The sequence below is a fragment of the Porites lutea genome, chromosome 5 (genome assembly GCF_958299795.1).
Source record: "Porites lutea chromosome 5, jaPorLute2.1, whole genome shotgun sequence".
Taxonomy (NCBI): Eukaryota; Metazoa; Cnidaria; class Anthozoa; order Scleractinia; family Poritidae; genus Porites; species Porites lutea.
The window spans coordinates 25,124,719-25,150,771 of NC_133205.1; the positions used below are offsets into that span (position 1 = coordinate 25,124,719).

The 26,053-nt window shown below is 39.6% G+C and overlaps 1 protein-coding gene across 2 annotated transcripts in view; it reads right to left on the bottom strand.

Moving 5' to 3' along the window:
• LOC140938923 (cartilage oligomeric matrix protein-like) overlaps positions 1 to 25,679 on the bottom strand; it is a 39,696-nt gene extending 14,017 nt beyond the window's left edge. The window contains exons 1-8 of one of the 2 annotated variants that reach the window (XM_073388448.1): positions 25,408 to 25,679; positions 25,178 to 25,272; positions 11,921 to 11,988; positions 4,484 to 4,558; positions 3,108 to 3,703; positions 2,402 to 2,495; positions 882 to 991; positions 367 to 421 (exon numbers count right to left, since the gene is read on the bottom strand). In XM_073388448.1, the coding sequence (XP_073244549.1) occupies positions 367 to 421; positions 882 to 991; positions 2,402 to 2,495; positions 3,108 to 3,703; positions 4,484 to 4,553 (925 nt within the window). In that variant the 5' untranslated portion in view covers positions 4,554 to 4,558; positions 11,921 to 11,988; positions 25,178 to 25,272; positions 25,408 to 25,679. The remainder of the gene's footprint in view (positions 1 to 366; positions 422 to 881; positions 992 to 2,401; positions 2,496 to 3,107; positions 3,704 to 4,483; positions 4,559 to 11,920; positions 11,989 to 25,177; positions 25,273 to 25,407) is intronic. The other variant, XM_073388447.1, reaches the window with a different exon arrangement.
• Between the last annotated feature and the right edge of the window lie 374 nt (positions 25,680 to 26,053).

Genomic DNA, 26,053 nt, shown 5'->3' on the forward strand with positions numbered 1-26,053 from the left:
TCCGGATTCGAGCCTATGACGTCCCGACCACCAATGAAGGCAAGCATCCTATTGGCGACTTTGAGATTAAGCGAAAGACCAGGTCCACATTGTATCGAATGGCACTATGGGACGTTTCAGGACGCCATGGTCCGGAAACAGTCAAATAAAAGGTCTGGAGCGAGGCTGAAAACGGACAGCAAGACAGAGGAGAGGTGTGTGAAGCAACTCTTACGCTACGCTAAACCAATTTTGAGAAAAAAAGACGCCTGTTTTGCAGTCTATTGCCACATGAAATTTATTCAAATTTTATATTGCCACCATTTGTGATGCGACGAGGCAACGATACACCCTCGACAGTTCCTTCTAGTCTTACATAATTATTACCTCGACACATCTGGCAATTTTCCACTAAACCACGAAGATACTTGATTTCAGCCACCTGAAACAGAACGAAGCAAATTGTACAAACCAACAATACTTCTTGATATAATTATGATTGTGTGAAAAACATCAATATTTCTTGATAAAAAAAATCAGTTAAACACTACTTCGATAGTTTTTTTTCTCGTTCCTTTTAATTGTGAATGAAATCATTACAACAAATAATGCACAGATAGGGTAAAAGTGCTACATCACTGTTCCGAAAGTGGTCTGTTTTGATTCACGTTCACACGTTCAATCTTCTCAAGCTTATTGTACAAATGCACCACCAAATACTACATCCATGAACGTACGTATCCACATGAGTGTGCATATATGGGAAATGAAACGTGATGCGACGTGAAACGTGAAACGTTACTTTGCGAATGACCACACCACGCATGTGAACAGTAATGATCACTTTACCTGTTTTGACAAGTCAAATCGCAGATCCCGTATGAGACCAACCAGTTCATTACCTGCATAGACAAGTCATATCGAAGATCCTTTATGAGACCAATCAAATCAGAGGCTACTTCGTTCGTTATAACGCTGGCATCGCTTATCCGAGGTGGATAGGGAGTTTTCCCTAAGAAAACAAAACAGACCCAAGATAAAAGAAAGAACTCGAGGAAACTCCCAAATTTCTTGGCGAATATACAGAGATAAAAGAGCAGTCCAGAGAAGAGGTGGTGTCAAATTTGATCCTCAAACTCAAACCTTAACAGCTCGAGGCTAGTTTTCACTAGCAAAGGATTGGAAGACGGAATCGTTGACAAAAGTACAGAGTTTTATGTTTTGGTGAAAACCACCCAGCGAGTAAAGTCCGCTTTTGTTTCAAGCCTTTGAAGTCGCCGCAGCCCAAACTTCTGAACAAGCCAATCTTGTTTTCTCCCCTCAAACTGGTTTTTCGAGGGACAGCATCTGTCTATTGAATATGACCGATGGTCATAACTGAGCCTGCTGTACCTAGAGCACAGCTATTAGGCCTGGGGTCCAAACTGTATCCTAGCAAAGTGCAGTGTTCGCTCAACAAAGATCTTACTCGATTCACGCAGAGTCTCTCTCGAGTACGACAAAAGAAAGGATCTGCCGGCAGGGTAACTGAAAACTAAAGAACAAAACCAATCACAACGAGTGGGAAAGAGCATTGTGATTGGTTTATTCATCCACTTCCGCTTCCGACTCCAACCATTCAGTTTTCACTAGATGACAAGCGACGGAGACCGAAAGAGATTCGGAACTGAAGAAAAAGGAAATATTCAAATTGTTGCAACTCCGATTCCGACGAGCTTATGATTCCGGTCATAACTCCGATTTTTGATTTTCACTACTAGTCAAAAGCGCATAGAACTCTGATTACGACACCCAATCCGTCGCTAGTAAAAACCAGCCTTTAATTTAACTTTCGGCATTTTACCCAGACATTTCCCCTGGAAACTGTGAAATTCCGCGGTTTTCTTTTAAATACGCTTCAAAGTCAGCCTTGACTTGTGTTCTCAGCTTCTCTTTCTCTATCTCGCTGCATTTTATCTTACTATGGCCCCCATAAAACAAATACCCAGGAGTAGAACCCCTATCGTGGTAACGTAACCTCGTTATAACGAACGATTCTCTTGAGCAGTTCTTTGGCACTTCGTTATAATTTATCGGGTTCCACTGTTTTTTAGTATTTTAGTGCTGGTTTTGATGATTTATTTTAATCGCATGCGATCTGATGGCGGTTTGACCCTACTTGCCTCTCCACACCCAATCCTGATTAGGATGCTGAACAGCCTTAAGATCGTTAGAAATATTCACTTAACTGTCGGGAGATTCTCTTTCTCAGAAATACAAAAGGATTTGTTGACTAGAACGTAATAAATTCAACCGAATGCCTTGATATGAGTCTGGTCGATTTTGAGGGGTTTACATAGCGGTCACAGGGCATGTAGAACGCGCGTACTTGGGAAATAAAGAATAGGCATTAATATGGTAAGAGAATTGGAAATACATCTACCTCGTATTGCAGCTACTGTTTGCCCACATTCTGGACCATCAAGTATAAAGTCTATAGGTCGTTTGAAGATGAATTTCATGTACTGTATGGTCCCCTAAATTAAAAAGGCAACAGCAAACAACAAATAAATTAAGGTGACAGCCAAACTTGTTGAAAATTGAACTTCAAGCCAATGTTAAAGAAATGTTGAACACCCCAAAACAATGTTTAGAGGGCGTGAGCCAATGCTGAGGAAATGTCGGACACCCCAAAACAATGTTAAGAGGGCTTGAGCCAATGCTGAGGAAATGTTGGACACCCCAAAACAATGTTAAGAGGGCTTGAGCCAAAGATGAGAAAATGTTCAACCTGAACTCTCCCCCCCCCCCGTCCAACAACAATGTTAAGAGGGCTTGCGCCAATGCTGAGGAAATGTTGGACACCCCAAAACAATGTTAAGAGGGCTTGAGCCAAAGATGAGAAAATGTTCAACCTGAACTCTCCCCCCCCCGTCCAACAACACAATGTTAAGAGGGCTTGCGCCAATGCTGAGGAAATGTTGAACCAGAACCATCCCCCCCCCGCCACATCAACAATGTGGAGCCGGCTTGAGAAAATGTTGAGGAAATGTTTAACACCCCACAATAATATTGAGGGGAGGGGGGGGGGGGGGCGATGTAAAGAAAATCAGTGTTGAAACTGTCGCCAAAAGAGTGAATTACTTTACCTTCCACTGAGTATGAATTTTCTGTTTCTTTACTCTCTGTGCTATTCTGAACTCCATCAAAGACAACAAAGTCCCTCTGTAGGAGAAAATCGACGAGACTGCAGAAACTGTTTCAGCTTTGCCAAAAAACTGACAGTCTATGTACAGTGCGACGGCTGATATCTTTTTTCCTTTGTCGAAAATATCCGTGATTCGAAGGATTATACTGTGGTACTGTTTATCTCCCAGCGAGGCGACATTCTTAAACACGATGTTCTCCGCAGTGTCGTTTGTTGATCTGTATCTAAGGATAAGTTTTGTGGCGTTACCCGATCCCTTAGTGGACAAGTCAAGAATAAGAAGCTTCTTTTGTCTATGTGAAATAGAAAACAAACATCCCGCAGTACCAGACATGACTCTCACTCGAGCAAAGATGAGAAACTCTTCGTTCGACTCGATGTTCACTATAGTTCTTTGAAGTAGATCTTCATTTGCTCTTATATCTTTTATTGCCCGACCAAAGAGAAAGGCCCATTCCCCTGGCGACACAGCAACGCGGCGCACGTTAAAGTCCAGTGAATTCGCGCTACCAGAGAGTGGTGAAAGCAAATCTATTTCTACAAAGGAAAGAGAATTGTCTCAGTATATTTTATAGTGTGCTTTAACTTTACTTTTCTTCATTACGAAAGGTGAATTCTAATCTTTCTGTTACTAATTTAGATGACGTTTGAGACTGACTGCTCAGTGTATGATTAGTAAGTAACAGTTGCGTTTTACGGGGTCAAATATAAACTGGATATATACAGTGTATCGAGATATTGATAAAGTCAAACCTTTTACAGCGGAGACTTCCTGTTTAAGACAGAAGCACTGAGTGGCGTTGCAGAGGTTGCAGTTACACGACGTAAAGGCGTCCGCATATAATACCATTTATTTTGGGGAAAGCTGCGCTGCACGCATTGTTAATTTTGTAAATGCATTGATACATTGTAAGTATCATGATCGAAGTAGTATGTCAATAAAACAGATCTAAAAGACTATGCCATTGCTATCTATCAATGGCAGAACTAAAACTCGCTGGAATCGCACAAAAACGGCCAAAACTGCAAGAAGACAAGGTACGAGGTTTTAATGTATTGATTGTGCTATTTTTGACCACTTAATAACGATCACTAAACTTCTTATACAAATTCTTGAAATATCTCTGTTACGCAACGATTGTAACTCGTAAGGCTTGGAGTACCTTAGCAGTTAATCCGGAGAAAATCACCACAAAACGCTTCCTTTTAGAAAATGAACAAAATCTCGGGCAATTGTTTCCCTCACCCTTGTGTAAACTAATTGTTCACCCCTACTTTAAAACATATCAAGTTATAAAAATTGGCTTGCAATCTTACCTAGAGCATCCGTTGACCTAAAAATATATACCGCGGCAACAAATATCCAAAGCAACTTTTGTCTATTCATCTTTGCTGGAAAAGAAAGACATACACTATATCAAACTTTATTAAAGTAATTTATCATCAATGCTGATGGCACATTACAACAAAGTGGAAGAAACAAAAAGCTTCCTTTAATTACCCCTTACTCTTAAGTCGTGCTGAGGGGTCGGGTCGATCTTACCTTTGTCTATGGTTGAACTCCAATAGTCAAGTGCCGCTTCCATTCAAATGAACTCTTCAACAGAGTTTCCACATGGAACTATTTACTTACACCCTACGGTCGTTTTTTTCTAGTTTTAATTGCTTATCGTAAACACCCAATGTACACGTGCAAGTGTTGGAACACATTGCATGGACGCAAGACGCCTTACTGAGGCCATGGTCAACTTGGGTAGCAGACGCTAGGGGGCAATATGGGCGCAAGAAAAGACGGGACGTGCGATGGGGACTGTTTTTTCTCGCACCCACATTACTTGTCTTCCAAACGCCTTCTACGCAAGTCAGTGGTCAATCTTCGATCTTCACATGGAACAAACTTAATGCTAATGAGCAAAATCTCTTGTTCTCGCTCATTAACATTAGGTTCATTTGAAGTTCGACTTTTAACATGGCCTTAGTCATTCAATTGAATTTAAAAAAGTGTCTTCAGCTTAACCTTATTTTTAACTGATAATTTGATTATCGTGCGGTAACGGGTCTAAAATAACCGTTAAGATTGGATTTCATAAGTAACAATAAATTATAATAGCGAGTTCTTATAAGCGAGTTCTTATAAACGGTAGCTTCACAATAGCCTGCGTTGCAGCCGGCCCACGCACTCGTCTAAACCATAAACGCAGGCTACTTCACAAGACCGATACAAGAATGCAAGACTAAAGATCAAAGTCCTTGCGCTTATGAACATTTCCAAGGTCCACGGATAGTAATTATGTGCCGCCCCACTAGACATCAGAATTTTCAGAGTAAAGAGATTTTTTGAACAATTAAAAGCATTCGTCAAGCAGCTTATTCAGTGAGATCTATCAGTTTCAGAAGGTGTTATCTCTCTTTTGTACGGCCATCCCTGGCAAAAACGTGACTGGCATCCAAACAATGGGAATTCATTTCCAGCAAGAGATAAATGCTTAACCTTCGACAACAGTATGAGAATCAAAGTTCGCTCTAAAAAGCTGAAAGATTAAGTAGTGATCGATCATTTAAAAGAAGCAAAAATAGTACAATCTTGCCCCTTAATTGTCAAAAAATACGTTTGCCATCCAATCTGCAAGTTACAGACAATTGACTTAGTAAAGTTCATAAACAGTAATAATAATCAGTTGTGTAGATGATGGGATTGAAGCAGAAGCGATGTAATATCAATTTTCCGCGCCGAATTTGGAAAAGATGCTGAATCACACCGTTGAAATATACGGTCGAGTCACGTTCTGGCTTCCAGTACGCGTTTGGTTGTTGGAGATCACGATCTCTTTTAAAAAACAAATGTGATTTTGCCGGCGGAATGGAACATACTCTCATAAAGAATAATCGGCAAACTATACTAACTCGGGAAAAAACTTTTGGAACTCAGACTACAGAACTGGAGTACTTCAAAGCATAATAAAGATCTTATTTAAGTTCTATATGTGTTGTGTTGACTAAATGAATTCATTGTTACAAGAGCACTCGTGCCTATTGTAGTGTTCAGAGTAAACTATAAGAATAACCAAACCTGAAGAACGCGCGGCTGAATTTCGTCGAAGTCTCCGCATTTTGTTTTATCACATCAACTATTACATACAAGCTTTTTCAGCAAACTTGCTACAGCAAAACACGTTCCAGTGGGCAATAAAAACACTGCATTTTTTCTTTGTAATTAATTTCAGATTAAGGAGCGTGAAAAATTAGATTCCGTTTAACAGTACAATCGAACAGCAATCTTTCCCTAGGGGCCGTAAGAATCTTTAGAAAGAAAGAAAGCTAATTATGTAGAGTGAACAGCCAAAAACATGCAAACAATCCCAAATTAGCCGAAAAATAACTTGAAATCTTCACCAAATTTTTAAGAAATTGAAGTGTTTTTAATTTTCAGTTCCGATGACGTGAATATCTACCAAGATTCCTTTGAGCGCAAGGATATCGTTTTTGGTATTTGAAAAGTCACGCTATAGGATTCCTACACTCGTATTAACCGGAAGAAATTCCACTAAAGACGGGATGTCGATCGAAAAGTTACGATTAAAGGATTAAAATTCCATTTAGGGTGCAAAAGAGTTAAGGATAAATTAGTTCACAGAAAAACGCGCGCGTTGCATTTATGTATCAACAAGAACACCACACCAACACAAACATAGAACACTCAGCTATTAGCAACTACGACAACTGTTCCCAATGCCAAGCAGGCGCCGGAGAGTATTTATAACCAAACGCACTCTTCCTTCGCATGCCTATCGCGTGCATTTCTCGAAGATCAGTATCATTAGATAACTGCTTCCTTATTGTATTTAGTACAACCGAAAGGAGACATACAGGAACTGGGAAACTTACACCAAATCTATTTGTTGCATGAAAACGTTCTGTTTCTCTTTGTGGGAGAGCTGAGGGAAGTTGGGGGCTTGACACCGATTCTGCCATGTGTACCATCAAGACAGAAATACGATTGATGCCCACGGATGTCAATTTTTGCTTTTGAGTGGCAATAACTTGGAATTTCAAGTTCTGCCTTTTTTCTTCACCAGACCAACTATTAGTAACAAGAATTTTACTAATTACAATCATTGGATGTTTTGAAACATTAAAAGTATGTTAAACTGAGAAGGCTAAGAGACATGGAAAAAATTAGAGGCTGCCGGAAAGATAAACCGTTGTTAGAGCCAAAATTGTGTCAAATTTTCAAGTCTGATATTGTCCCCTGGGTTGAAATGCATCTCAAAAGTTGGCTGAAATAGTTCTTTAACAGTGTTATTGTGGTCACCAAAGGGAGATGGATTACTCTGCAGTGGGTTGCAAGGCTATCTTGCACCTGGCGACTATGAAAACATACATTTTTAATTTACAGTACACCCTTATTGGCTTGAGTTTGAACTAGCACAATTTTAGATTATGCTCATTCCAGACACAGCTGGAGAAGGTTAGAACCAGATTTATTCGGAAGCTTGAGAAAAAAAATTACGTAAAGCTTCTTTAGCTATTTCTCTACCCTATATCAGTGAAGATGTACAGACTAGCCACATATATTCCTTAATACCCTGTGAGGTTTTGATAGACGGATCGGATCGGATCAACTATGGGTGGTCACAAGCCCCTTCAATGGTATGCATCCAAATGAAAGCGAAACACTTTGTGCTCGTCGCTCAAGGAGGTTAGTTGTGCCAAAATAAAATAAAAAGGATTTTATAGTGCTCCTTTTGAGACTTTAAAGCTTCTTGACGTAATTCGCTCAAACCTAAATTACGCACCAAGATTTTTGGGTGAACTAATATCACAATACAGTAACTCACACAAAAGTACAGGAAGTCGGTATTAATAAAACATGGCCATAAACGTGAGAACAAGGTCAGAATTTTGCGTTTTCACGAAGAGATTGCGCGTTGCACGCCAATACATGTATAAACAATCTCAGTCTCCACATATGGTAGAGTACTACATGTGATATAATTAACTGCCTTAAGCTTTATGGGCTCCTTCTTGCACCTAAGAGTGCGTAAACGTTCTTTGAGTAAACTAGAAGTGTTTTTTAACTCGAAAGTTTAGTTGCGACAGGCATCTCTACGAAGAACAACAGATTGATGACCTCATTCATTGCGAGGTTTTCCTTGTCCACTGACTCAAAACGTTATGGCACTGAAGATAAACATATCCCCTATAATGGTAAATCGTTTACTTAGTAAACTTCTTTTGACCTTGGTTAAAATAATGCTGGCTGTCTGAAGCAATATCCGGTCTTACAAGGGTAAACTGACATTTAAAAACAAATAATTTACGTTAAAAAGGAAAACAGCGGGAACATTACCCTGCGAGCAGAGGTTTCTTTCCGGGATAGCTTTTTATGGCATCGGCGGATTCGTTTGCGCCGCTGTCATAGAGGTATATATCGCCAAGAACAACACTGATTTCATTCTAAACGGACAGGTATCATCTAGCACTGACTCCACTAAAATACATCTAATACATTGCGAAAGAAAAAGAAAAGCAGTAAAGAGATCAGAAGTCTTTTTCAAGGTCACAAAGATCTCCCTTTGAAATAGAAATGATACCGCAGTTAACCGATTGAGTCAGGCGACGGAAGAAACAAAAGTTAATTCAAGAATGATTACAGTGAGCACTACATAAACGATAACCGCAACAGGTCCTTAAACAATGTGAAAAATCTATAGCTAAAAAGCGCGTTATGGGAGGATTTCAAGCACTCACTAAGTCCACAAACGTACGGAACACAACATTTTACCGAAAAGTACCAACTACCATGGACAAAATCAAGTACCCAGGATTCACACTTTCAATAATTGAGATTTTATCTCAGTTTGGAAACGCTCCTAAATACAGTTTTGGAGCACTTCATCAATGGGCGGATATTCGAAAAGAATCATCTTCCAGCAGAATGTAACGGAGAGGGTCACCCGAGCGTTAAATTAGATTATCGGACTTTGACATTATCGGATTTCGCTCACCAGTTCACAGTCGCCTGTGTACGGTATAACAAACACCAGCGTCACAACTAAAAGGCTTCCCGCCATCTTTGCTTCTACTTGTATGATTATCAACCGAATGCACAATGTCCACTGAATATGTATTGAAGAAAAATCATACACACTTCAGCATCACGGACCACGATTGTCGCATGAACTTCACAAAAAGAGCTGGTTTGTTAAAGTGAGCTCTCAACACCAGATTCCTAGAGATGAAATACTGCGCGCTAACTATGCCAAGACTTACCTTTAAAACTGAATTGCCTCTCACAGAATCTTTTTGTTTATGGCTACTTTTTTTCAGTCACATTCAGTTAGAATATCTATTTTCTACTCCATACACAACTGAGTTCTTTGGGTCTAGCCAGCTCTCGTGATTCTAACCCATGACCCAGTGATTACATCACTAACTGAAACGAATTTGTGTCGACTTATCGCGTGGGACGGGTGAGATAAGGAGCAAAAACCATTTTAGACCTGTCTGTCTTCGCTCTTCTCAACTGTTTCTTATTTTAAACCACAAATCCTCTCCCACACGGCATGCATAAAAATAAGAAAAACATGGCACGAGCCAACATTTCTCCTGCGCGAAAGTAAACCATTGGATTAAAACATATAATAAAACTGTAAATATTTATTACTAAAACAAAACGTGATTAAGGTTCAAACATGAACGCCATATTAAATCAAGACAAAAGGATGAAAAATGGGAACAAATCTTCAAGATCGTTATCTTCAAAATTTCTTCCCCGTTCAATCTAATAACGTCCCACTAACATTCCATTGGTCGGGATGTTTTACTTCTCCCCCTTGAAACAACACAGAGGTCAGGCATATGGTAATCTCGGTCTGAAAATCGCTGGCAAAATAAGGCTCATGATAAGAAAATCCTGTCAAAATCAGGGCACTTTTCATCAACAGATGCTCTTGAAGTTTGGGGATTACTCTCGGAAGTCGAAATAATCCTACAACAGCCAGAAGGCAACTACAAGGGAATTTTTACGGTCATCATGAATGAAATCACAAAAATTTGCGATACGTTTGGAGTAAATCCACACTGAGGTTCCACAAAGAAACTGTGTGGGATGCATATTATGTTCAATTACTTTTTCCCGTCAGTTGGTATTTCAAGTATGCGACAGGAAAATACGAAAGACGATACGCGAGTTACACAGAAAAATGTACACTCAAAGAAGTAATAATTTGCGACTTGAGCATGTTGACAATTTTTAAAATTTTGCGTTAGGCCAAGTTCCTTTCGTGATGGAAACAATGTCGGGTGATCTCCATGCTCTCATGGGCGAATGCAATTTTCAAGATAATCATGCAAAAAGTTACTGAAAGAATCAACTAAAACGAAAACATGAAAACAAAAATCTTCGAAAACAACGAAGACAATTGCCAGTTTCTCAGACCTAGATGGTAAAGAAACAGAAAAATCCACATCGTGGTTACATCGCAAGACCAAAATTTGTCAGTGCTACGGTTTTTTTCATACATTGATAAGAAATCACCACTTTCTTTGCCCAGGTGGATGCCTTCGAAAAAACTTATACTGAATCGTATTGTAAAATTTAAATTTAAAAATAAATACAGCAAAAACAAACATTCCCACGACAAAGAGGTTTTATCTTAATGGTACGGCCATACCATAAGAGTTCGTATAAAAGATCAAAAGTTACTTTTTAACATATATAGGCTCTCGATGGCTCTCTCTCTTAATGAACTAAAGGAGGAGTCAAACGCCACTGGCTTTACTTGAAGTTAACAATTTTGGAAAAAGAAAACAAGGATATAATCCGGGAGCCCTCGACGTAAAAGTGGACCTCTGTTTACCTTTTAACAAAACCAAGCGCATTTCATCAAGAAGAAAAACATAAAGGGCCAAAAAGGAAAAAAAAGGGGAAATGTACAAGAACTACAGTCTTCTGACACATGTTGTTAGCTTGTACCACAGTTTAAAAACTAATTTCTAGCTACAGTCGAACCTGCTTAATGTGCGCAACAAAGGGACAGACCAAACCTTCGAATTACAGACTGAGGCGGTGTACACTTTATAAAGGTAGGGATTACAAGAATTCTGGCATCTTTGGAACCTTGTAAATTGTCCCCATTATACGACAGAATTTCGTACTTCAGAGAACCGAAAGTTGAAGTGTAACTGTACACTCTGTTTCTTTCAGCTATTTCTTCTTCAGTTCTCTCTGACTCATTAAATTATGCCTTTTAGTAATTATTACGTAACTCTGTCATTCCTAACGTCAAAACGCTTCGTTTCGCGTGGAGTTTTAACCAACGCTCACAATACGACCAGGATACAGCAACACTGCACAGACGAGAAGATTCGAAGCATGATTTAGCAAGCTTTTGGACCATAATATGAATTGACACTTAACACTTGTTAGAGGAAAGAAGCGAACATTGAAATCGTGGGTATGTTATGCGATCATCTTAGTTCACGTTTGCCAAACCTCCCTACAGGCCATGAGAAATGGAAGAAGGAGAAGGGACAGAAGGATGGAGGGCGGAGAGATACTGTGAAGAAATGGACTTGCATGGAATTAATTAAGGCCTTTGAGAGAACAGAGAACAGGGGAAGATGTGGCCAAAGTCTTAGTTGAAGCTGGTGGTGCCCAAAGAGACACTAATTTAGATTAGGGGAGAGCAGTTGCACCAAGCGATGAATCAACATATCAATTAATTTTGTGTTAAGGCAATTAGACAGTACCTTACTGTGAGCTGGTTTGCTTTGAACGTCTCGTACTAACTGCCAAGAAATAGAAATTTCAACTTGACCTAGGGAGTAACAAAAGGTCTCGGGAATAACATAGTTCCTAGAAAGTGATACGACCGATAAAACTACGCGCGCAATTACAAGTCATTGAAAGACTTCAAAACCCTTGAGGTGATGGATTCTGTCAGCTTTCATGGAAGACCAACCTTTCTAATTTCTTTATTTCCGGGATACACATTTTCCATAAGTCACAACTATCTCAAAATTAAGTCTCTTAAGCACTGTTAACATATGGATGGTAAATTTAAAATTCACACTTTGCAAGATGGAAAATGTACAGTCATAGGTAGCTTCAGCATACCCGGCTAGCAAAGTTTTCTTTTCGGCACGGTTTCTAGCATTAACGAAGTGTTTCGCGTCGCTGACAATCACGCACTTGGCTTTTCTAGTGTCTACATCAGGTGTACAGAGAGTCAAAGAGCCAAACTGCGGGGGGAGCGTAGGAACTGCGCAAGGGCATGCGGTAAAAGGAGCAAACACATTAAAGTGGGCGCGAGGGAGGGGCCGGGGAAGGAAACAACTTCACCTTTCCTTCTCCGCCCCTCTCCCCCACTGTTAGTTTGTTGCACGCCCACGACGCGCGTCCCGCGCTTCTTCCGCCTTGTTGGGTAATAGGAAATGAAAACGATAGACTTGCTACAAGTCGACCTCTCACAAGTTCTTAAAAGTGAGCGAAGCGAGTTTCAATGCATGAGGTCGCGCAGAGAGGCAGGAGACTGAGCCTAGCAGCGACTGAGCGAGCGACGAAGTCTCGAGGTCCCCCCGTCCTTTAATCAACCAGTAAAAAAAATAAAGGACTTTAAGAAAGTCTATGAAAACGACTGCAACGGGGGCTACCGTCAACTTTAACCAAGGTTTACAAGACAAGCGGTACACCCTTTTTAGGTTTCGCACAAAAATGATTATTGAAAACATAGTTCGCACCGTCCTAACAATTTCGGTGACAGATCAAACAATGTTGGCGATGTTCGATGAAGCACATCTTAAAAATTAATAGGCAAATTCCTAGTTCTTTTAGGTAAATAGTACATCGACGTCTTCGCTTTTGACGGGTTTTCGATCTTCCGGCGGACGAAACAACTAATAGATAGCACAGTATAAACAAGATGGAGCCAAACCTCTTAATGTGAGCCAAGTATTCGCATTACAACGGTGTCCGTATTAAAGAGGTAAAAAACTTGTATGTAATATGCTATCCCCGAGACCAAGAAAACTTTCCTGACTTTCCTCAAAAAAGGGCGGGTGTCAGTCAGTGTCATTGGATTGACTGCAATGTTCTGTGAGTATTATCTCGGTGTCATTTCACTTTCCTGATAAGACATACACTCATTAGTTGAATTCTCAGGTAATTAGAGTTTACGACCTCGTTCTGTTCATATGATTAGGGACAATTAGTCTTTCTGTGAAGTTCATTGTTTTTTGTAGATACGGAGGCTAGGACTGATTCTTTAGCAAAATCATTGTTGTGAGAATATTGAGATGCAGGCAACCAGCTCTTCTTGCTCTCAATAAAACAAACGGCATATACGAAAAAAAGACCTTACGCTTACTCCAGGGTTAATAGAATCTTTTAGACACGTTTCCTAACTTTCGCAAATATACATACAGTTCTGCATCAGCTGAAATCAAGGAAAACCTATATCTACATCCCCGGGATCTACATCTTTTATCAACGCATATATCATGTTCTCTAGTAATTCAACTAAGGTTCAATTAACAAAATTGTTTTTAATTAGACCAAGGAAAACTGAGGTGGAATCCCCTTATCTATCTCAGTATTGCAGATAAGAAAAATCTCCAGAGTCAACTTGGCTATCAGTCCGTCTCCTAAGAATTGCATGGAAGGCAATAACGTACCTTAGGACTGTCGAATTTTTTATACGTAGCCTGTGCCAGGCTCTCAAATAGTATAGTGGGAACGTATTAAAACGAGCAAAGCTAAAATAAGCCCCAGCGCGTTTTTCGCATTTCTTATTACTGAACGACTTTCCACCACCATCTCGGAGCCTGGAACAGGCTATTTATACGGGGCGGATAAGAAATCCACGGGAAGAAATCTTAACATTCGCCTAGCAAAAATCCTCTTATTTACCAACTATGAGTTAAGATTAGGGCACTGGATTTTTTTCCCCGAATTTTTACGTCTCCGGTCAGCCAAGAGTCTTCGCTGCGAACCTTACAAATCGTGACCTTACGCAATATTAGCAGATGAATTAATCGTTAGCAAGAGCTCACAGAGTGAGTTTAAATGCACGTGTTTTTATGAACAACTGTCCTGACAGCTCGAAATTTCCGGAAATATCTCTCGAATCCTTTCGACCGGTCCGGTAACCACTGAAATCTTTTTTACTCTTAAGTTAGATATATTTTTTCATATATCATCCTTAAATAGAAGAACTAATCAGTGTTATGCCACTCCCATTCAACAATTTACAATAATTCAAATAAGTTACATTCCGCCCGTCTGTATTAGTGTCACAAGAACGTTCCCAATCCAAGGGTTAAAGGTCTTTCTCGGCAAATCCCTCTTTAATGTAAAAAATTTCAATGAGGACACTTGAATTAATTTATCCTAGTTAAAATGCAAATGGGGTGTCACATTTGTTGACTGAGAATCGCGATCTTTGGTGTTAGCTACACGTATCGTTTTTCTATCGCGTTGTTAGTTGTAAAGTATTAAGCAAAGCAGCCGCTAAACGGCGTGGTAGGTCCGGTAGGTCGTCTGTTATTTCGTGTATCAAATAAGACAAAAATTTAGTGATCACACTATTGCCTCATGCGCCCGCGGCTTCTTCGACGTGACTGTCGAGGTGTTTTACGTAGTTCAATATATTCCAAACAAAGACTGGTATAAGAAAAAACTTGAAGTGTATATATTAAGAATTAACTTGAACGGAAATAAGACAACAACCAGTTTGGCTATGGAGATCAGATCAAGAAAGCTTATACATTGACGAGAAAAAATACAGACAAAATTATTATGGACGGCATCGGTTAGTCACAGTGAGACGGTCAATAAGTCAACGATAAGTGAACGACGATACAGAATAAAGTAATGACATACCTAACACTCATAGAGCAATCCACTATTGAAGAGGAACGACACTTTTGGTCCGTGCCTTTTTGTCAGTCTTGATGGTAATTTCGCTGTCCAATGCCTTCGTTACTGACACGATCGGCGTCTAGCTACAACGACCAAACGCAAAACAAACTGTACCCGCACAAGGACAATCCAGCTATAGTAGCTGTTTTAAATACGACCTGACCAAGACACCGATCCTTCAACAACTGCATCCGCTACAGTTCAAAACAAATTTCAGATGAACCATTGTCTGGCCTATGTCATATAATATCACTCACGCCTGTCTAGAGCAGAAAGCAGTCGATAGTTCCAGAAAAATATTTTAGGATTTTTCAAACACCAGGTGAAACATCATAAGCAATTAATACATAATTTCCCCTTTTAGCGTACACGACAGTTTGTGGTAAGGCATTCACTTGTAACGGCGAACAACTGCTTGTTTACATGTTTGTTTGTTTGCTGTTATGTTCTTGAAGTTTACTCACTTCTTTTTATAAAGAGGCATACGGCAAAATGTCAAACTATAATCCAATTGATTATAAATAACTGTTATAAGGAATGGAAAGACGATAAGGCAAGTTATCTCTATAAACAAAGTACATCAAATTCACTACTATAAAGCTTTTTATCATGGCATGGTATATTCCACAAGACCTATCTTCTTATATGAATCCCGGGGAGGACTTCTCTGTTAAACCTTCCCGGGGTGCTCTGGGAATTCTTGGTGGGGGTACTTCAGACCAAAAAATGTTATTTTCCACACCCGTATTTACCTGGCCCCGGTTGTTCAAAAGCTGGAGAGCGCTATCCACCGGATAAGTCACCATCCAGTGGATAAGTATTAGCAAACCAATTGGGCTATCCAGCGGATCCACGGATTTATCCTGTGGATAGTGCTATCCACCTTTTGAACAACTGGTGCCTGGCCTGTAAGAAATTACGTCATCATTACTTACATTAGAACGCCGACAAAAAGATATCTTAAAATCCATTTCGAATTTGCGCATAACTCTATCTCTCTAATTCATTTGGAGACAAATACTTTCACACATTCCCGTACTTCCCTTGAAAACCATACCTAACTCCAGACCAAAAAGTGAAAGTCTATACCCATTTTCAGACCGAAAAGCCTCAAAACTTATACCCATTGGGGCAGCATATGCCCATATAGGTTATAAGGAGTAACCCATCCCCCTCCCTCCTCCGCCCCCCGGAGAAACTGGCCGGTATGCCCGTCGTCTCATAAAGAGGTGAAAAGGTGAAAAGTGCAAATTTTTGTATCATAAAAATGTGGTCAGGTTTGAACGCCAATCAGTAAAAAAATTACATTCCATCGTTATCCCCAACGGGGAGGGGCACTCAAGAGGAGTTTGGGTAAAGGTGTACCGCCGTAACCTGCGATTAGGCGTTCATTTTTCGGGGATCGCAAGAGTCGGCGGTCGTCTCCAAAATAAAAAGGAAGAGGTGCCACCTGATAGTCGCAGGTTAGCACCGCCGTCAAACGCTGGCTTCTTTGGAAAAAATGTTGGTGTTAAAAGATGTGGATTTCATTATACGCTTCTGGGAAACTGCCCACCTACCCCTCCCCTCCGCCAACATTAACACTCAGTTCTCACTTAGGGCAAAATGTTGGCTGATAGGGGAGGGGTAGGTGGGCAGTTTCCCAGAAACGTATAATGATCCAAATGTATTTACCGCTCATTGCCAATCTTCCACTCTTTTAAAGGCTTGTGGTGCAAAACAGCAAAAAGACACCCGACCCTGAAAACCATACCCTGTTCAACGACTCATATCCGTTTAGGCCAAATAAGGGAGTGTCTGCCACACCAAACGCCCCCCACGCCGGCCATCGCAATATGGAGTCTACGGCCCAGGAGCCCATAACATGGCCACAATTTGTTAAATTGAAGTTTTTCAGACGAGCATCTCCGCCCCCGCCTCTCGATCTCATGGCATGGGAGTCCCTTCCCCAGGGAAAAAAACTTTATTTTTAAAATTTCAAAATCCAATGACTTATTTGGCGGATATCCTCACAACTACTAGAACGTCCTAAAAATAACCAAAAGACTGATTTTAACTCCGTTCAGAATTTTCCAGAAATGAACAAAATTTCGAGCCATCTTGACCATGTTTGACCAGTCTACAGAACATGAAACAGGACAACAGTCCTCGGTTTTTGTACAGCCTGCTCATTAAGGAAGGGAGCATACAACCCGTTATGTTCGTCACAGACCGTCGACGGTAAGTTCAGCCCTCCGAGCGCTCTCATAATCCATGTTAAATCAGATCATTAGATAGGTGTGGACCAAACAGAAAGCCCGGGAGAAAGTCAGTTTGGTTGCAGAAGAAAAAAAAAATTACGCATGGTTAACTGGCGACGAAAAATATTTCTTGTGGAGTCACGGTTAAAGAAAAGACAATAAGTCAAGTGGAAGTGATAGAAATAGCTCAACTCCCGTTCTTCCCAGCGCTTTTTACTCAGTCTCCCTTAACCCTTTAACTCCCAATAGTGACCGTCATCAATTTTCTCCTAATAATATCCATATGTTGCCAAGAGAAATGCTGATGAGAATTAATAAAATGATCACTAAAGAGAAAATGCTTTGACGTGTTATCAAACTCTCTCAACTAATTCTTTTAAGAAATGTATGAAGATCAGTATGGAGAGTTTATATGTGGATATTGCGGCTTAAAGGGTTAAGATGTAAATACTGCATCTCTTTTTTAAAATAAAAGGAACCAACTAGCGTCAGCAGCAGCTGTTTCCAGCGTCGGATTTGAAGTCGAAAATAGTTGAAAAGTAATTAACTTGCATCGGCGTGCCTTGTAAAACCTTCAAGGAACTGGCTATAAAGTGAGCGTGGCTATAATCGTTACCTTTACAGAGTTGAACACAGTTTGTTTATACCTTTTACAATAAAGCATATTGATTTCCGCTTCGTTTCGATATCTAACGCTTTTAGCGACAAACTTAAAAAGGGGCCTTTTGTTTCTGATCAGACAATATACGCTCAGATTCGCACGCCGCACTTCGCAAAACGCTCTAATGGTTTTACAGGGTAATCCCGGCCAAGACCCTTAATTCCGTAGCTACTTTCACGTTTCTTCTTGTCTCTCGTCTGTTGCTATATTTAAGCTTTAAATATCGCCCATCTTAGTGAAATAATTTGGGCTATCAGGGTGCAAGATAATAACAAATGCAGTTTGAAACGCGCGTCCAGCGCAAAGAAACATCTTGAAATTAAGTGGGCTTAACGAGGAACATGGAAAGAAAAACACGCAAATTAAGATTATCTTGATCCATACCGCAGACAAAAAGAGACGCTCTTAAAGTTCAAAGGAGTCCGATCAACACTTTGTTGTTAAAACGGACTTCCAAAAATAGAAACATCGCACGTCCAAGCGGTTTAACTTCACTCTCTGCCCAGAAAAAGCCTAGAGTATGTCTCAGAACCGAGTCAACACCAGTGGATATTAACGGCTAACAACATCAAATGTGGTATGTTGTCCGCGGTAAAACCTACTGTGATCCATGGTTTGATCGAAAGTTGTAACACATTCCTACGGTAAACGTTATTTATAGTTGAGCAGAGTTTTTTTTGTTGTTTTTGCTGAAGTTTACTCATTAAACATACAAATAAATGTGGTCAAGCAAATGTCATTGACCGTAGAATAAATCATATACAAGCGTCTAAATCTCTTCTGTATAAAGATTTAACGTTAATTCGGTTAAAATATATTATGAATAAAAACCACAGATACAAGTTAAGAGTTACTGAGGACATACAGGTTCATAGCTGAGCAAACAGTATTATGACGGATATACGAAGAAAAGTATGATTTGACTCATTCAGTAAACGGCCGCGAGACACCGTAGCGACTCTACCAACGAAGATGAGCTTACGAAAACCAGAATTAAATATACCTTCCAATTAGTCTGATTAGTGCGCGAGTATGGTAAGTTTTCAATATCAACCGGCAATATGCTGATAATGAGCCCAACCAAACCATCAATAGGAACCGTTTGGAGAATCGGCGTAACATCACGTGGCCCGTTGTTGCTGAGGTTGTTGTGAGTGATATGTCAAGGCGAGTGCACGCGGATGCCAAACATTTGCAACAACAAGCTCAGAAAATACTACTTCACACACTTCCATAATCAACCCTTTTAGACACTAAGGGAACCAAAGGAAAGGTATGCTTTTACATAGTGTCCCATGAAAGTAGAGTTACTGAGAAAAGTACTCAGATGAAGTCGCATCAGAGGAGAACATATCAATTGCAAGCGACAGGCCATGAGAGAGGTGGGTTATTCATTAGAAGGGTAATTTTGACAATAAACGTTACTTACTAGGCAGCTGAAAAAAAATTTTTGACGTCGTTTGACTGCGTTTCTTTGTTTGCTGCTTTGTGATGACCTGAGCTTTCAAGTACACGCGTACCTACCGTCACGTTTAAGTGAACTCAATAAAGTAAGCATCAAAGGGCTTAGGTCCATTAGCACTTTACGACCTAAACTGTCGAATAAATATTTACCGAATGGTACATCATCGAAATAAAAAAAAACCTCTTGATTTCTTTTCAGTTACTTTCTTTCTCTTCTTTTAAAGAGGCTCCTTCGAAAGCAAACTATGAACACTGAGATAACGTCTGTTCGCCAAAGTTTCACTTGCTGTGAGTAATTCGGCGCTCATTCAATACGGCATACTCATAGAAATACGTCTGGGTGCTTCCGTTATGTTAATTAATGTGCTTCAGCCTAATAGTTCGTTGACATGTCCGATTCATCTTTCGACAATACTGACAAAGAAATGGGTACATTTGAAGGTGCGAGAGTATTATGCTTGCTGCCACTCAGAGCTCAAAACACTATAATTATATAACCTAGTGATTCACAAACAACCTACAGCTAATTATAATTAATTTACTAGCAGAGGTGCAAGACAGGATGAAGGCCTCATTTGTAACAATCTTTGAAAACTTTATTCTGTCCAGTGCTTTCACTCGTTCGTCGAGTTTTCAACGAAGCAATTTACAAATTAAGTTGCACTCTTGTCTAGTTATGGGATAATTAAGAATTAAGAAGATTACGATATCCTGACAGATCTCCCTGTGGGGTGAGTTTTGCGGTTATATCGGATTTTTCCTCTAATTCTTAGATCATTTCAGTCCTAATTCCGATGTTTTTCTTTTGTTAAACGATTAGACGAGTTCAGCCCTTTCACCGTATGAGCCCCAGCCAATTTTGAGTCAGAAACTTGCACGCTCCTGAGCACGCCAGGAATTATGTCTCACGGCAGTAGTTCTAACTAACTTTGTGAAGTCTATGGACTTCCTGTGATGTTACCATTTAAATGAATTACTTCTACAACGTATTTGCATAGCGTCGATTAGCCACAAAAGAACTCCCTGACAGCACTTTTTTACGTTAGTCTCATGGGCTCTTTGGACTGTAAGAGCAGTCGCGTGCACTGAGAAAATAACTAAACAAATCTCACTACAAGAGGATCTTAGCCACTACCAAGCCCAGGAATTTAAAGCACACTTAGGCCCGTCCAGCCCATTGTTAGTCTACGTCAGTTGCAAAATTAATTGAGTCCCACTCATTCACGAAGGGAACGTTCCTAGAGTTCTCCGTCGGGCAAACTCGGTCAAAAAAATAAATGCTAGCCACCAAACGTACTAACTTTAACATTCATTTGACAAAAAAAATTGACAACAAGGTGCATGTAAACTGCATCCGAGATACGGTTCTTATATTCTGTGTGCGCACTAGGAGCACCGCACAAATTTACCTACCCATCCCCTAAGCCAACATTTTGCCCTAAGTGAGAAGTAGGTGTTAATGTTGCTTAGGGGAGGGGTAGGTGAGCAGTTTCCCAGAAACGTACAATGACCCACAAATTATGATACACTCCTAGTTTCAAACCACCGGTAGAAATTTTTGATCATTTTTTCAGCTAATCCATGTCCAGCATAACCTTTATAAAATCAATGAGACTGATATGACATACTGAGAATAGAGAAGTGTAGTCTTTAAAATGCGCCTATCGGTCTGCAGCAAAAAGTATTCACGTAAAATTAGGATGTTGGGCTATAGCGATTAGCATTCCAAGCATATATATATTAATTTAGACAATGAAAAGAACGACCCATTTGTTCAGATTTGATGGAATGGGTACTCTTTAGTTCATTCACTCATTTACTCACTCGCCGACAATATATTTTTTTTCCTTAATAAAAACCTTTTATTAAGAACTTTTAAGCCGAAAATGAGAAAAACTCCTAGGAACATTCCAGGGGCATAGCTCAGGTCGAAGTTTAATACCTTCTGTTTGAAAACGAAGCAGTAGGCGCGAAGTCTTTGATCTGCTGCCTCATTTGAAAAGTGAAGCTTTTTGCAATCGGAAATAGCCTACTGATTCCCTAATGAGTGAGGTCTTTTGATTGTAATGCCAGTTGTTTGGCTGAACATTAGAGCAAAAGTAATATGCTATTTAGGTCAACTCAATGCAGTATAGATAGGTCGTTCTAAAACTGAGCAATGCTGTTTGCGTCATAACGTTTGAAAGAGGTGTCGTTTGTCACAAATATCTGCCACAAATCAGGGGCACCTAACGACTGTTTTCTTTAAAATACGGTTCGGAGAAGCAAACATTGCCTAGAATTTTCTATTACTTGAGGACGGCTAAAAATTTTCAGTGACCGTTCTATTCTTGTACAATTTTCGAAGCTTATCTAATAAATTCCCTAAGATTTTCGAAAGTTTAATTTTTCACATTTCACTCTCCAGGTTAGGTTATTTTTCGTGAAAAAAGGAAGCCCAAAATTTTCGGATTCAAAAATGTGATGGAGAGAGGAGTCAGAAAATTTCTCCATTTCGTAATACTTTAAATTGCATCTAAAATTTTCAGGAAAATAATACTGAAGCCCTTGTAATTTTGAAAAGACTCATTTCCCCAAGGATGACCGAACAGATACAAATTTCACAGCGCTGCTTTAGAGTGCATTTCTAGAGCTCTAAAAGTAGTCTGGATAGCCAAAAAGTGTCTTTAATGTATGTGCGAGGAAACCGTCGTTGGATGCCCCTGACAAATCAATTATTTGTCTTAAATTGATTTCCTAGAATCGATCCTAGAATCGTCCCCTAGATAAGAAGGTCAAGTCTTGGCTCAGCCGCAGCTCAAAATAAGACTCATTCATTAGACGTTCTTATACTGATGAGAAAAGCGGATGTTACAGAAAAAAAAAGGGTCAAACATCCATCATAACTGATAACCAATTGCACCGACGGTCATGGCATGTTAGAAAAGAACTCGACTAAGAATCAGAAATTTTCTTATAATTTAACCTGCTGAGCAGAAAAATAAACCACTCTGTCACGATTTTCAGTTCTTGAGTTTCAATTTGCAACAGCATCATATAACACTTACAAGTAAAATTAAAAGAAATTGTTAATCGTCAAGAAATTAAGCACTATTGATAGGAAGAAGGAAGAGACAGCAACTCAATACCGTTAATAATCAATCTAAAATAACATGTTATACGCTATTAAAAAACTTGTTTACTCAAAGGCTGAAACCGCAGATCTTTTTTAGTATCCGGATTAAGCATAAGTGCCGTCACTGCAAATCGCTGTTGTTGACTCACGCTTGTACCTTCATCCACGTAGTTATACATACAAACTAAGGGTATAATTGTCTCATTACTAATTCTGTGATGAATTTCATTATATTGTGATTCTATAGTCGCAGTTTTTCTCCGAATACAAGGTTTTTTTTCTTTAGCGGAAGTCATCATTTGATTCTTCAAAATAATAAAAGCTAACGCAGATGTGACGTAAAGTGTCATTTGTCTAAAGTGAAAATAGGTAAAAATAGATTGACCACAAGCACGTAATATTTATCAGGCACGGGAAAAATGCCTATCAGTACGCATGGAACTGGGGAATGCTCTGTTGCCCTCAACCCCTTCAAACAGACGCAACATTGCTGGCCAACAACTCCCAACATTGTTGGATGTTATATGTGCGTCCGTTTACAAACCCTGTTGCAAGTTGTTGCAAGTTGTTGCGTGTTTTTGGGAGTTGTTGCGCAGTTTGAAACCGGCCAAACGCTACAACTCCCAATATTGTTGAGTTGTTGCGTCTGCTTGCGCGTAGCTTTACCCTTCTTCACCTACAGCAATATACCTGCTAATTTCTGACAACACGGTTTTAGTATGACCACATGAAATGCAAGAATTTGATTTTTTCTTTCTTTCTCTCGGTCTGTAAACTCAATGTTTGGTTAGCCTACAAACGTAACAAGAATCATGCCGTCAAAATATCGCCCAATATCGCCCGACGTACATTAACTTTGGGCACATAGGATATAAATATCCACGTACTTGACTAACCCGCAGAACACAATGCTGAAAAAGGATACCAGGATTTGCTTTTTGGCGGTCGAAAAGTCAGAAAAAAAGTAACCTGATGGCAGTCAGTTTTTGGTCAAATAGTCAAAGAATCTTCACAAGATAAAGAATTTCAATAACATACGAATGCCAAAACTCGATTAGTGTTTACAATGCAATGTTTTATCAATTAAATGCAGAGGGGAAGGAAGTGGTCTAGTGAGGGCTCCTCGTACAAAACACAAACATGAAACAGGACTTGAACGTGCCCAAGAAGTTTCGAACAGAAATCAGACACCGCTTGAAAATCGCGTTCCCCAACGTCGATAAATCGCTATTTACTTCCTTAAAGCTAAGGAGCTCTGAAATAGCTATTTGTGCAAACTTGTTTGAGAGAATCAGTGACTTTTATTTCACATTAACGTTTGTGTTTTACGTTAAGTTTACATTGGCGAAATCATTGGGTGGATTGGGATTTTATCTTTTGTTTTCGCCGTCAAAAAGTTGAAGTGTACTAACCAAAACATTCAGTTCTGTAAAAAGCAATATAAAAAGATTTCCACCGCTCGGGTTAGACTAACACAGAAATTTAGTTTGAGACACGACTAGATGCAAGAGTTAAAACGTCCATAGTCTCCAAACGACACTCCAAAGTTGTTGTCCAGCTTTCATAAACCCCATAACCATTTAAATGAAATCTCTTCAGCGGTACTGTTGATTGGAACTGTTTGTTCAAGGACTTTACAAAAACAGTTTTTATTCCTCGAAATTGTTTTAAAGCACTCTTCGTAGTGAAGGGCGCAAGAATTTACCGCTGACGAAGAAACGTTAAGAAATTATACCCTTTTATGGTAGACCGATTTGGGTCATTTGCTGCAACTTAACGTGAGCAAAATATGTTTGATTCTTATATCAATTTACCACAAACAAATATCAGCAATGTTCATTTCAGGCATTATTTGACCACTAAGGTTTCGATTAACTACAAGCATTGCGCAGTTTTAATATCTATGTAATCCCGCACGGGTAACATCTCAAAGAGAACTGAAATATTTCACATTTCTGAGGTACCATACAGAGCACTGAAAGACCTGAAACACGCATTTCGGTGATAAATAAACTGTTCATCAAAAGCGCTAACTGCTCTAAACGTTAAATTAACATAGACCCATTAGTGGTCAAACAAACGCTTGATTAAAATAACGAAACTTCTTGTGTGGCGGCCGCACATTATCCAGTCGAAAATATCAGACTTTTTCTTAAGAGAAGGACGGCAAAATGTTTCATCATTCTCGCTGATGCACAATGGCAGCTGACAGTTTTTCGTTTCGTGCAAGGAAGAATGATTGCTATAATGTACAAAGCCGGTAAAACGATAAAACAAACCCAATAATTGAATTTTCAGAAATGGTATATCTTTGCTTTATAATCGTCGCACAGTATTAAGTCTATTAAATGCCTGTTAAAACAGAGTTTGTTTAAGATTCTATCAGGCGGTCTCATCCATTTGTTTAGATGTTTCGGAATGCGCGAGCTGAATTTACTGGGTTTGGAAAAAAAACAGTTGGAATCGATATCTAAATAAGCCCTGCACACAACGGCAGAAGTTAGATCGTCGGCGGAAAGGAGTTCGTATGCCCTCTTGCTTGAGAACCCTTAGTTAGTTAAAGATTCCATTGGATACAATGTTTTAATTAGAACGTTCATTCACTTACCAGTGGTGAAGGTTAAAAAGAGAAGCAATCCGTTCCAGCCTTCTTAAAGATTAAATAGCTTGTTATGTTGAGTGAAATAAGACCTGTTCACTTCCCTGCAAATTAACACACAGAATGCAGCTCAGCAACTCATGTACTTTTCCCGATGAAGCCTGAGTAACAGTATCTGATATGACAAGAAACTTGATAGTCTGCCAGCTTTGGATAAAACTTACCCTCCTTTCGCATACCTAAGTAATGTGTCGTGAGCTTCCAATCGGAGTTAAAATTTGGGGTTTGATTGCATCTAAAACTGTAGATATTGAAGAGCCTCTGTTATGGACGGAGTAGCTCCTTTGTCGGATGTAAAAATATGTTCAATGATCATTCGAGAACAACCGTACATAATTCATTCACTTGCTGATCGCAAGGCCAGATATAACACGCAGCCGGATGTGGTGTCATAAGAGTGGGCGAGGGCGATAAGTCAGATAATTCTCTGACTTATGAAGCTGCTCTTTGCCACTAACTCATTTCAGAAATATACCGAGTGTCACTTCTTGTGTGACTGCCAAATGCATTTAAACGACTCTCTTGTCAATTGTAACTACTTCAGAAGAATGACAAATCTAGATGAGATTTCAAAAGTGGGTCAATATTTAAAATATCAGACTTACCAGTCAAAGTAGAAACCTTCAATTAAAGCTCTCCGGTTTGCGACATTTAAGATACAGAGAAAAAAAACAAATACTTGTACCGCCGAAGAATGCATTGTTGAAGAACTGCCATTCAACTTGGGTATTTTAAATACTTGCGTTTTATCAAGATTGAATTATTAGTTGACGATGTCACCTAACTGACCATAAAAACGCCGAAATATCTTGCTATAAACTGACA